Source organism: Choloepus didactylus, chromosome 1, assembly GCF_015220235.1.
Source record: "Choloepus didactylus isolate mChoDid1 chromosome 1, mChoDid1.pri, whole genome shotgun sequence".
NCBI lineage: Eukaryota > Metazoa > Chordata > Mammalia > Pilosa > Megalonychidae > Choloepus > Choloepus didactylus.
The window spans coordinates 79,792,181-79,805,424 of record NC_051307.1 but is presented as its reverse complement, the minus strand read 5'-3'; the positions used below and the strand labels follow the sequence as shown (position 1 = coordinate 79,805,424).

General features: G+C 40.7%; 1 protein-coding gene across 1 annotated transcript in view; it reads left to right on the top strand.

Moving 5' to 3' along the window:
• DRD3 (dopamine receptor D3) overlaps positions 1-8,185 on the top strand; it is a 43,931-nt gene extending 35,746 nt beyond the window's left edge. Inside the window, exons 7-9 of the mRNA XM_037839481.1 lie at positions 1,123-1,200; positions 5,096-5,441; positions 6,545-8,185. Of these exons, the coding sequence (XP_037695409.1) occupies positions 1,123-1,200; positions 5,096-5,441; positions 6,545-6,741 (621 nt within the window). The 3' untranslated portion in view covers positions 6,742-8,185. The remainder of the gene's footprint in view (positions 1-1,122; positions 1,201-5,095; positions 5,442-6,544) is intronic.
• Positions 8,186-13,244: the final 5,059 nt, after the last annotated feature.

Below are 13,244 nucleotides of genomic sequence, written 5' to 3'. Positions count from 1 at the left end.
ACATGGCAAGGCACATGGTGGCATCTGCTGGTCTCTCCCTTCTCTTCTGGGTTTCATTGCCTTCAGCTTCTTGCTTCCCTGGCTCTCTCTCTCTCTCTCTCTTTCTCTCTCTCTCTCGCTCTCTCTCTCTTTTTCTCTCTCTCTGTATTCATTCTGTTTATAAAGGACTCCAGTAAGAGGATTAAGACCCATCCTGAATGAGGCGGGTTACACCATAGCTGAAGTATCCTCCTCAAAATGTCCTGCTTACAATGGGTCCACACCCACAGTAATGGATTAAATTTAAGAACATGCCTTTCTGGGGTAAATACAGGTTCAAACCACCACACTTGACAAGATGATAGCCTAGTTTCTGAGCTTGTTCTGCTTCCCTTCACAATCCTACCATTCCCCAAAAATGTCTGGGACGGGTGAGAACAGGGCTTAAGTGTGGCAGTTGTACCATGCACTCCTGTTGGGTCCCCAGCACTGACTTTTTGTCCAGCCTGCTCATTCCAAGACCTTTTGGGGTCCATGGAAACCTCTTTTCCTTACTAAATCTTCCCCTTCCAAGGCACTGAGCAACTGAAGAGAGATCCTGGCACATAGTAGTTTACCCACAATGTATCTGAAACATTAATTGATGAATACCACTCACTCACAATATGCTAGGAACACCAGGAATATTATACAGCACCTGTCTTCATGGAGCCTGCAAACTGTACAAGTAAATACAGCACACCTCCTCCCAAAGTTAATGAACAGCCCCAAACTGAATGGGATGTTTGCCAAACGTGAGGTGAAGACAATTAAGCACCAAATATTAAGTGCTGTGAAAGTTAAAAGAAGATAGTGGTTAATGCTCAGGAAAGGGCATCATAGATAAAGAACTGAGTTTGATCTTGAAAGCAGGTTCAATTTGGATGTCTAGATCAACCTCTGAAGAACTGAGTGAGGGTCAGTTTCCCAAAATCAAAATCTCCAAAGCCTGGATAGAAAAAGCCTGTTGATTCCCATGAAATATGAGGTCAGGACCCAAGACTGAGGATATGAAAAAATTGCATTCAAAGCATTGTCATCTACATAGCTCAACTATGTAGAGCTTAATCCACAACTGACTGTTTCTCCTTCAATCCACCCTAGTCTACCTGTCTGCGGCTGCACCCCATTCGGCAGTTTTCAATAAGGGCCAGATTTCCATCAGATGCTACAGGGAAAATGGTAAGTAAGCCTTGTCTTTGGTTATAGGAAAACAATGAAAGAATAAGAGACCTTTTTCCAAGATACTGGCTTATCTTGATTCTACTCCCAACCCGAAAGGGAATCTAGCCTTGATTCCACACTTGTATAATACACGCCAGATCTGAGATCCTGCCTAATTTAAGCTACAGAATAAGAAACAACAAATGATATTCAGGAAGCATATGACTATTGGGGAACCCAATGACTGGAGCCCATTGACTATTGGATGTAGTGTGAAGATGCCATCCAGAGCCATTTGCACTAGAGGGAACAGAGCATCAATTAAACGAACATGGACATACCAAGAAAGCAGAGAAGGGAGGCTAATGTGATACTTTCAAGTGCTCTGTTTGACATTAAATGTGGGGCAAACCAAGACAATTTCTTTTGTAACCTGTGTATTGCCCTTCCAACCGAAGTGAGCCCTGCCCTCTTCCAGCACCCAGAGGGCAGAATAAAACCTGGAGGTTTTAAATATGACCAGTATGCCTCTCCCTGGACTCCATAGCCAAGCAAATATTAGGAATAAAGCTTCAAAAAGCCATAATGATGAAGGGCTGAGCTTTGTCCAATCTCTGTATAGCTAATTAAATACTTTTATACACAGGCCTGATGTAGCGGAGACTTTTGCTGAAAATTATAAAAGGTAGATAGGCAGCTCAGTGCTTCCCAAAGCAGAGCAATCCACCTTCAATCCACAGTCAAAAGAAGGAAAAGTAGTGACTGCAAAGGGAGGTATTGGAAAACCAAGACGTTGGCATAGCTCAGAGTGCAGAGAATCAGGTCTGTCCAACCTTCTGGAAGTGGAGGCTTTGCCATCTAGACCTGGAGGAATCCAGTGTTTCCTCATGCCAGTCAGGAAGGTTTGCAAAGAGGCCAATATACAACCTTGGAAGAATATCTTTCCTTTTATATAAGACTGATTTTCTACACCTGTAAAATGTTGTACTAGATCAGTGTTCTCATATATGAGTTTATAGGCACTCCCAAGAATTTGTCCTCCATCTTCTAGTTTCAGAAATAATGTATTAGAAATTAAACACTGTCATGTTTAGAAGACCACTAAGTGCCAGTGCAGTCATAAATGTAGTGTAGACTCTGAAGAAATTAGCAATAGTTTCATTTATCTCTTCATTAATTCAACAAACCTTGGTTATAAAATGGTCATTTGGATAAAAAAGAATATGCTTACATTAATTATTAGAAAATCACACCAGAATGAAAACAAATTTTTTTTAAATTAATCACCTTAGAATCCACAAGACTACCTCTGTGGATCACAGTTTTAAAAACACTAAATCATCTCGAAGGCCTCTTTCATTCATTCATTCACAAATATTTTCTGAGTATGTAATGTGCCAGCACTGTGCATCTAGAAGACTATGATTCCTTGGTCTAAGGAGAGAAAAGTGAAGGATGAGCAGAAAATTTTCCATACTACTGAGGGTTCTTGGTTGCTGACATTGACTTATGTAGAAAAGGCATTTACTGGAAATCTGTCAGATAGCTCACAGACTCAATGAGAAGGATGAAGAACAGCTTCAGAAGATGCTGTTCATGCCCAAGAAAGAATCTGATTAGAAGACCTGGGATCTTGGACTCTGAATGCCACCACTGCTAGACGAATTCTGAAGTTTTTCTGCTTCAGTAGCTCTGGATTCAAGTCAGGTAGGACTCTCTAGTTGGCTCTAGCTGCCAGTGGTAGGGAGGATGGGAGTGAACATCTGGTCCTAATGGCTTCTGGAATGGGAGTTGGGGAATCCTGCCTCCTACTCCAGATTGTTTGATTCTTCAAGATTATCTGACACAGTGTCTGATTCTTCAAACGTGGAAGGAAGCTCAGGTGTTGCGCACCACCACCCCTCCAAAAAAAAATGAGGGCCGGAAATATCCACACATTCTCAGTTTTCTACTCTCAGAGGCTACTCATCCCAATTCCATTTTCCCCAATTTCTTTTCTTAACTAAAGGATTATGGGGAAGAATACACAGAGCAAAGTGTCACCTGGAATGTAAATTCCCATAATAATTCTGCCCCCAGCTCTATAGATACAGATACAGAATAGCACTATCGTACAGGGACCAACTTAAAAGAGATGCAAGTAAGGCAAGAGAAAAAGGGGAAGAACAGGGCAAGGGCTTTTGCTTTTCTTTTCATCCCTAATTGACTGTGGATCCCTGAGCAGCAATCCTAAATGAAACTTCAGAAGTTCATTTGTGTAAAGGAGGAGTAAAGGAAGTGAGGGAATGGTGGGGTCAGATTACCAAAAAGGGGAGTGAGCAGCTCCAGAACTCTTGAGTGTTATCTGCTTCCTCCCAACTCCAAAATCCCAAAATCTGCTAACACTGATTGGAACTTTCTCCTTCTAGAGGCAGAAAAAATGAGTATGCTTTTCAATAAATTAAGCTTTTCTTTGCTTGTCTCCTAGTCACAATCTTATATGGCAGGAATTAACTTCAGTAATAATAACAATAATTTAATAATAATTCTGAGCCTCATTAATGATGATAATAGAATAATAGCTCCCACTTACTGAGATCCTATCAGACACTGTATGTGTCCATTTTATTTAATCCTCACAGCAACCCTTATAGGAAAATATTTTCATCGTGCTCCTTTTAAGGGTGAGAAAAACAAGACTCAGAGAAGTTAAGCAACTTGTCAAAGTGCACAAAGCTTCTGCTCTTCCTTTACAACATGCTAGACCCCATGGCTGTCAATACCTATTCTTTTAAAGGGTTTGAGTCTGGGTTCTCACTTATTGGTGTGTGACCCTTAATAAGGCATTTACTCTTTTGAACCTTGTTCTAATCTATAAAACTGAAATGACCTTAAGTAACAGTAATTAATAACATTAATTAAATTCTTACTTTGTGCTGGGCACTGCATTAAGCTATATATATCTATAAATCCTTTACCAGATCTATCAATCAATATATTAATAGATATTCTCATTTAATCCCCATAATAACCCTGTGAAGAAGGTATCACTATTTTTTATTGACTAGTTTTACAGATGAGGCTCAGAGATACTAGTTCACTTGCCCAAGGATGGGTCTACCAAGTAGGGAAGCTGAGTTGAAAATCCTGGCTTTTATTTGTTTAACTTTTTTATGGAAAATTTTAAAAATTAAAAAAAGTAGAAAGACAAATATAAAAACCTTCCTGTACTCATTAGTTTGCTTCAACAATTCTCAACTCATGGCCAATCTTGTTTCATCTATACTCCCACCTATAGTCACATATCCCCATTGGATTATTATAAATCAAATCCTAAATATTGTATCATTTTATTCATAAATATTTCCATAAGACTCTCTTGAAAGATAAGGACTTCTTTTTTTAAGAACATGACCACAATACCACCTCACACTAAAAAATAATAAATAATTCCCTAATATCATTAAATATCCAGTCAGTGTTCATATTTCCCCAATTATCTTGTACATGTTTTCATAGTGGTTTTTTTAAATCAAATTTACATAAGGCTCATACTTTGCAACAGGAAATCATTACAATAATAATAATTAGTGCAATTTATTTGTTAAAAGAATTGAGTCATTTGTCTTACGGAGTTTCCCACATTCCAGATTTTGCTGCCTGCATCCCAATGATGTCATTTAACATGTCCTTCTGTATATCCAGGTCATTCTAACTCAAAAAGGCAAGGTCACAGTCCTATGTTATGCTCCTCCAGGGGGTGTCATGATTCTCAAATGTGCCATATTTGGTAGGTGCTTTATACTTGTCAAGTCAGAAGCAGATTTCATTTACCTTAACTTTCCATGACACCACTACTCACTCAAATACTCCTCTGTAGGCTTCACACAATGATGGTTTCTTCTTCCTTCTTTGAATTATCTTTCCCTTTCAGGAACATTCAGAAGATAAAAAATATCCTCAGAAATGTCAGGACCCTCTCTTGTCACATCTGCAGCCCCTCTCCCCTGGCCAGGCACACATGGAGCTGAAGCGCTACTACAGCATCTGCCAGGATACTGCCTTAGGGAGACCAGGACTTCAAGAAGGGGAAGGAGAGTTGGAAAGGGAGGCAAGGACTCGGAACTCCCTTAGCCCAACCATGGCACCCAAGCTCAGCTTAGAGGTTCGAAAACTCAGCAATGGCAGGTTGTCAACATCCCTGAAGCTGGGGTCCCTGCAACCTCGGGGGGTGCCACTTCGGGAGAAGAAGGCAACCCAGATGCTGGCCATTGTGCTTGGTGAGTTTGAGTCTTTGCCTTGTGCCTGGATTGGGGTTGGGTTGGATTGGATTAGATTGGATTACACTGAGGTGAGTGGAGGGTAATCACATCTGCCAGAAATTGGAAATCCAATGACAGTAACATTTAAGAACATTTACAATAAAATTGAAAAAGGGATTGTATATAACTGTTAATTCAGGTGGAAATTCAAAAGACCTAGTTTGAAATTTATGAACCTGAACAAATCATCTAATTGAACTGTGTTCTTGTTTATCAAGTGGAGCTATAATGGAGAAATCAAATAATAGATAAGATAAGATTCAATAAGTATCTTGCACACATTGGCTATTAATAAATGCTTACTTACTTTTAAATGTTAAGTGAAAAAATAGCATGCAAAACACTGCTGTTATATGGTTTGATAACAACTAGATTATTTTACACACAGAGAAAAAGAGACTGAATTCACCAAGATATCAAAGGTGACTGTCTTTGATTGGTGGGTGTTTTTTGTTTCCTTCTCTCTACTTTTCTGTGTTTACCAAGTTTTCCATAATGTATAAAATCAGGACTAATTTTTATAGTAGGAAAAATATCAACTTTGTTTAAATAAGTAAATAAATAATTGATGTCACAGGTACCACACAGAGCAAGTGAAGGCAATTCTTGCTGTTCTGTGTCACCAACAAACCCCAAGTTTCTTATCTGTTAGGGACATTACTAGATCTCCTAAATGTATTCTCATTACAACAGGTACTGTATAAATTGCATCTTTAAGATCGTCTCCCCTATCAATGCTTAGGTTCATGTCGTGCATGGGTAGACATTAAATAAACATCTAAATTCAATTGGGAAGTAAAAAAGACTAAGATTTCTTAGAGATCAAATGAGGAAATTGGGTTAGAAACAAAGACCTGAGTTGAATTAAAGATGTTGGCATGGAGTTTTCTCATCTACAAAGTGGAGATAATCACACCTACTTCATAGGGTTGTTATAAAAATTACAGGTATGTAAAAATTTTAGGAGAGTAACAGGAAATAGACAATCATGAATCGTTTTTATATGATAATAAAAGGAGTAAGCAAACCTCTTACCAGTTTCTCTTTCATTTGAAACCTAGGGACCTTCATTGTCTGCTGGCTGCCCTTCTTCTTGACCCATGTTCTCAATACCCACTGCCAAGCATGCCACGTGTCCCCAGAGCTTTACAGCGCCACCACATGGCTGGGTTACGTGAACAGCGCCCTCAACCCCGTGATCTATACCACCTTCAATGTTGAGTTCCGCAAAGCTTTCCTTAAGATCCTGTCCTGCTAAAGGGGAAGAGGAGGGAGCACTCCCTGTGCCCACCTCTGCTTCCAGGCCATTGGGTCCCTGGCCAGGGCCTGCTCAGAAAGACTGTGGAATGTCCTCTGGCATGTGGCAGGCAGAGGATCCCTGGAGCCAGGACATCCCTGCGTGGCGACTGTCTCCTCCTAAACAGAATGTTCTACCTCCCCAGCTAAAATCGGACTTCATTCTGGCAATCTTCAAGTGGTGGGGGACCTGTAAACGATAAGCAATAATTCAGAAAGAAGCTGATAAAACATGACTCTTCATACATACAAAATTGTCATCAGAGGCATGATTCATTACAGTGAACAAAAAATGAAGAGATTTCATCATTCTCAACTTGCCAGGGGGCCTTGAAATCTCAGCCGGTAAACCGTCTTGCAGCCCGTCTCTCTTTCTTTGAACCTGTAATTAACAGTCAGACTAACCTTGTCCTTTTGTGGGCACATTTCTCCTTGATCACTCCTTTCTCCTTCATTGTATCCTGAAATATGAGCGACAAGGCCAACGCTTCTACCTCTCTGTAGAAACCGTTTGGCTACATTTGGTGAGGGAATTTCCTCACCTCAAGGGAGATACCATCCCACATTGGGATCTGAGCTTCCCTTCACACCTTGCTTCCCTTATATTTTAGCTCTAGCTAGGCAGTCCCTTTTGTTCTATTCCCTTGCTCTTTGAGGCAGTTTCAGAGTCTCAACTTCCAGAGTATTTCAAGAGGGGGATGTCAAATGATAAAGGAATGGAAATACCCACTGTAGCATCACTGTTGAACCTTGTGGTTCAGAACATGCCTTAGGAATGCTTTCCATAATGCTATAAGGTTTTCCTACCCAAGGCATCTCCATCTCCTGCTCAACAAAGACCCAGTACCTTCAGAATCCTGAGACTCACTAAGTATTAAGTGTCAGTACTAAGTGCCAGTTACTTCCCCATGTTCTGGATATACAACAACGAATAAGACAGTCCCTGCCCTCAAGGAGGTCACCATCTGCTTCTGTGTTTGCCCATTTACTTCTCTAAGAGTGACAGGGACTCCTCTAGATTCCAAAGGACCTCAGAACTGAGGGCACTGCACAGGGTGGCTGCTCAAATCCATCATATGGACAGTCTTTGTAAAGTCCTAGTGCAGATTCTCAACTTCACCCCCCAAAAACTTAAGACTAAAGACATAATAGAAACAATTTATAATTGTCATTCAAAATTGCATTTAGGAGGAACTTGAATATTCTCAACATTTTACCCTCTTACCTACAGAAACTATTTTTTATTGATTGCAGGATCAAGCTACAATTTATGTACAATTCATGAAATGTTGTCATCCTGAATGGTCCGGTTTGCTAATGCTGCCAGTATGCAAAATACCAGAAATGGATTGGCTTTTATAAAGGGGATTTATTAAGTTACAAATTTAGAGTTCTGAGGCCATAAAAGTATCCAAACTAAGGCATCCATAAGATGACACCTTCACTGAAGAATGACTGGTAGCATCCAGAAAACCTGTTAGCTGGGAAGGCACGTGGCTGGCGTCTGTTGATCCAGGTGTTCCAGCTCCTGTCTCAGTTCCTGTGTGTTCTTTGTTCTTTCTCCCAGGACATTTCTCTCTAAGCACCTGGGGGTCCTGTCTTAGCATATATGGGGCAAACTATGGGCTTCATCTCTTACATTAGCATCTCCAAACATCCTTCTGTCCACATCTGCAAACATCTCCAAGTGTCAGCATCAGCAAGCATCTGGGCCTGTGTGGCTCTTTTTAAAGGACTCCAGGAAACGAATCAAGACCCACACTGAATGGGCAGGGCCACACCTCCATGGAAATAATTCAATCAGAGTTATCACCTACAGTTGGGTGAGTCACAGCTCCATGGAAACGCTCAATCAAAAGGTTCCAACCTAATCAACACTAATACATCTGCCCCCACAAGATTGCATTAAAGAATATTACTTTCTGGGGGACATAATATATCCAGACCAGCACACTGAACTTCATTAAGCTTATTTTTAATAGCTTTTGTGTATAGTCGTGACATACCTGCTGCAAAGCTGTTAAAACTGTAAAGTGTACAAGAACTTTACAAAGAATACAAGGCTGCCCTTGCCCCTATCTTTCTTCCTCTGATTCTCAAATATGTAATAAGGAAATATATATACCCCCAGTAAGTTAGTTATCTGTTCCTCCTACATGCTTTTAATGCCAGCATTATAAAAAGTTATTATATATAAAAATATTTATATTGTAACCCGGTGGGAAAATTCTGACTGCCCACTAGCTCCCCTACCTTGGGTCCCTAGCTCAGTAGGTTTATCGTACAAGCAAACCTGCGTTTGCTTAAATATCTTCAGAAGTAAAAGTATATGGTTCCTAGGTTTTTACATGCAAAATAAGCATAAGACAGGTGGAACAGTAGGGTAAAAATCCATAGAATTCCATGACAAAGTCTGAGTTCTAAAGCTAGAAACAAACGGCATCACTATCAGTATATTTGTGAGGAGGAATTATAGCAAATGTTTTGTATCCTTTCTTTATATCAAGTTATTCTACTCTTACGATAACCTTAGGAAGGTGAACCTCATTTTAAAGATGATGAAACTGAGGCAGGGGGTGGTTAAGAAATTTGCCCAAGGTAACAAAACCAGTAAGTGGCAAAACTGGGAAGCTGTGTTTCAAACATAAGTCTGTCTGATTGTCAAGCCCATATAATTAACCCCTTTGCCTCCTATGAAAGAGGTAAGGGGATAGAGGAGAGGAGAAAAAATTGGAACAACATCTCCGGGAAAGCCTTATCCTACCCCACCCACATCCACCTCTAAACATTCCCAAGAACCCAGCCCAAGGCACTACTTTCATTCTCCTACCTTTTCAGTTTCTAAATTTTTTATGATAAGAAAAGGGAAGAATAGCACGGGAAATCCAAAATCTTTTCTTCTAGAATTGTAAAGTGTCGGAACTGGAATGGTCCTTAGAGAGTATCTGCTTCTACCTTCTCCCTCTTTTGCGGAAAGAAAAGTGAGTTGTCCCACAGTTGGTTAATGAGAGATATGCACGCAGATCTGCTGACTCCATGTTCAGTGTTATTTCCAGTTAACCACACTCCCTGAGAGCCCTTTAAAAACTGTGAACCCCATACAGATACAAGGAGAAATTCTTGTTGTCACCTCCACCATTAAACTGAGAGGTACCTTTTCCATAGACAGTGTCTGTTATTCCAATCCTGGATGATTTCTCCTTCCCAGAATTTTCTTCTGACGTATAAAGAGCCTCCTAAGGGAATCCCAAACCAATCTCCCAAGGCTAACTTCAGCCTCTTTGTCCTGGGATCCTTCATTCTACTTCATCTACCTCTACAGTTCCTACCATGAACCAGCACAATTACTTCAGGGCTCACTACTTTCAGAGCCAGTGTACTCAAAAATCCTAGGAGAGGCATTGGCCTGGTTGAAACAGAGCAGGGTTTCTGGAGACCAACAAAGCCTCATAGTTGCCCATACTAATTGGGTGAAATCCAAATAGTATGGAAATCCAGACAGATTACAAACAATATTCAACTCCAACCTTAAATAAGTATCTCCTTCCTCGAGGTCATTATCTTCCAAAGCTCCACTCATTTACTCATTTACTAAATCTATCATTTAATTTAACAAATATTGATTGATCACATTTCATGTGCCAGGCACTAAGCTTGGTGCTGGGAAGCACCATTGAGGATGACATAGTCCTGCCCCCAGAAAAGCTCATTGTCCAGTAGGGGAGGTAGCATTTATGATCTGCTAGGGATGATCTGCTTGTTGTCTATGGGAAGGGGAATCTATCATTTTGGAATGCACTGTATACTCAGCCTTGGAGATCAAGGGAAGGCTTCCCAGGACAAGTGTTGTCAGGGCTGAGACTTAATAAGTATAAAGGGTATTCCAGGAAGAAAAATACCTCTAAAAGGCTAAAGATGGATAAGAACAAGCAAGGAGCATCCAAGGATGTTCAAATAATTCTGCCTAGCTGTAGGGAAGAGGCACTAGGCATAGGATGGGAAAAGAATGGGACTCATCTTTGCCACCTTCCTCCAGCTCTGCTCAGGGGGTGGCTGGGCCAAAGGTTGCACTTCTTAAAGAAGACTTTATTCCTAAATGCTGAATCTTGCCTCCCCCACCCTCCACGTGAGCAACACACACCATAGCATATCTTTCACTGGTTTCCGTAACAGCTCTCTGAGCTACACTGAATTTCAACAAATGCAGAATTGAATTTGGATTTTTTGCTCTATTGTCTGTAAGAAGGAGAATGGCTGGTTGAATGGAAATGGAGTCAGAGATGATTAATATTAAGGCAGTACAGAGAGTTTGGGTCAGAAACCAAGGGAGTTTAGGCAAAGAGATTTGTTTTCCAGAATGCTTTGGGTCAGAACTAAACACAGATGCAGAAAGGATAAGGAATTAACTCACTACTGCCTGTTTCCTGGAGGTCCTGACTCTCAGACCTGTGCTCTAATCGTTAAGTATCTGCTGACATCAGAAAACTGAAAAAGCTTAATTTGAATAAACACACAGAGAGCAGAGAGGGGGTGACAGGCAATTAATGTGATTCTTCCTTTCTTACCTAATGCTCTCCTCTTCATCTTAGGGAGTGAGTTTCCATGACTACCTCCTAACACAGAGACTAATGAGGGTGATGCCAGTGTCAACTCAGCTCTGTAGCACACACTGGAGGAGGCAGAACCCAGTCAGTTCCAAGCACAAGACCTGGGATCTCTCATTCTATCCACCCAAACCTCAATTAAACATCCAGACTCCATCATTGGGCATTCAGTCCCTTCCTTGTGTAGAGTCTGCTGGCTACTGGGAGGAGAAGGGAGGTGGTCCCAGGCCTCTGAAGATGGACGTGCCCTAGGGAGGGAGCTGGGCTGGGATGCAAGGTGGCTTTGACCCCCTTATGGGAATGATGATGGACATAAATGAGTCAATGACACTTGCTAGCACTGACAAGTGTCCTTGGGCAAATGGTTTAACTTCTACAAGCCTCAGTTTCCTCATTAGTAAAATGGGGACCTGAAAACCTGGCATTCCTTGCTAAAACATTTGAAGATCAGAAAGATCATAAAAGTGCTTTGTCAACTGTGAAGCCCTAATAAATGTAAGAGAACATTATTAATAATAATGTTACTATTTCTACTCTAAGCAGCTTTTTCCACCATCACCCAGAATCTCTTTCTTCTCTCCCTGGTAATTCTCTAATTGCACTAAATCATTAGGCACAGTCTTTTCAGCCTCCCATATGAAATCTTATTTTTCTCTAATCTTTTATTCCCAAAATACATTCAGAACACTTGACTGAATTTGTAGTCTGATTTTTAGGCAAATGGATAGCACTTAAAAGGGCACCCTTCCCTGTATACACAGCCCAAGTGCCCAAGCACAGCATGATCTAACACCCAGGCTGATGGCAGATGCTCGCTGAAGGCTGCCTTGGGTCCTCGTTCCTCTCCTAACCAGAGGATGGGAGCAGAACTCATCTATTTCCTGATTTTCTGTCTTTGTTCCTCTTAATGTCTGAGCCTGATACTCTCTCCTCTTCTTCCATCCCTTTCTGCCTGGGAGAAGTGGAGTGGACACGATGAGAGTGGTCTGGAAGGCAAGAAGACTCAGAACTTGAAGGATTGGGGAAATGTACAAAAGCTATGCCATTTGGCATGTAAGAGGTTAGACTCCAGCCTTGGCATATAACCCCCTTTAGGGGCCTGGATCAAGTCTGCAAACTTTCTGGAGCTTCACTTTCTTATTAGTAAAAGTGGCAAGTCTGATTTCCTAAGGCTGTGATAAGACAGGCTAAAAATAACTTTAGAAGAATATGAATTATCCTCTGAGACCTAAAAACTTGTAAACATGCTTATAATAAAAGTCAAAGATGTTCAAAGAAAATCTGTAGTTGCTTCTCTATATCTTAAAAAGGAATTCAACAACAAATTCATTGAGGTTGAAAAAAGCTAAGAGAGAATATTATGTTATTTCTCCTACTCCATGCAGTACTCTAGACTGATAAAAGTGAAGGAGAGTGTTATTCCCTTTAAGAAACTTGATATCATTAAGCCTTGCATTATGCTTTGAGCAGATTTCAAATTCCCTGAGATAAAGAAACTTTAAAAGCTTATAATTTATCACAACCTACAATCAAGGGATTTGAGAGTTGGAAGGAACTCTAGCCCAGTCCCCCAATCTTTGCAGAGATCCTCCCTCCCATCTCTGATCCATGGTCACCCAGCTGTGTTAGGGAGCTGACTCACTCCTTCACAAGGTATGTGACAGGTTAGGGTTGAATAGCTTTCCCCTTTAGGAAATTCCTCCCTCCCTTAAACCAAAATCAACCTCCTTATAAAATCCACCCTTTGATCTTTATTCTTTTTCTCTGAAGTAGCACAAAAACCTCTATTCCATCTTCCCCATGACAGTCTTTGTGGGATTTAAGACAGTTCTCCAACATTTCAATTCCTTGATCTCTACTT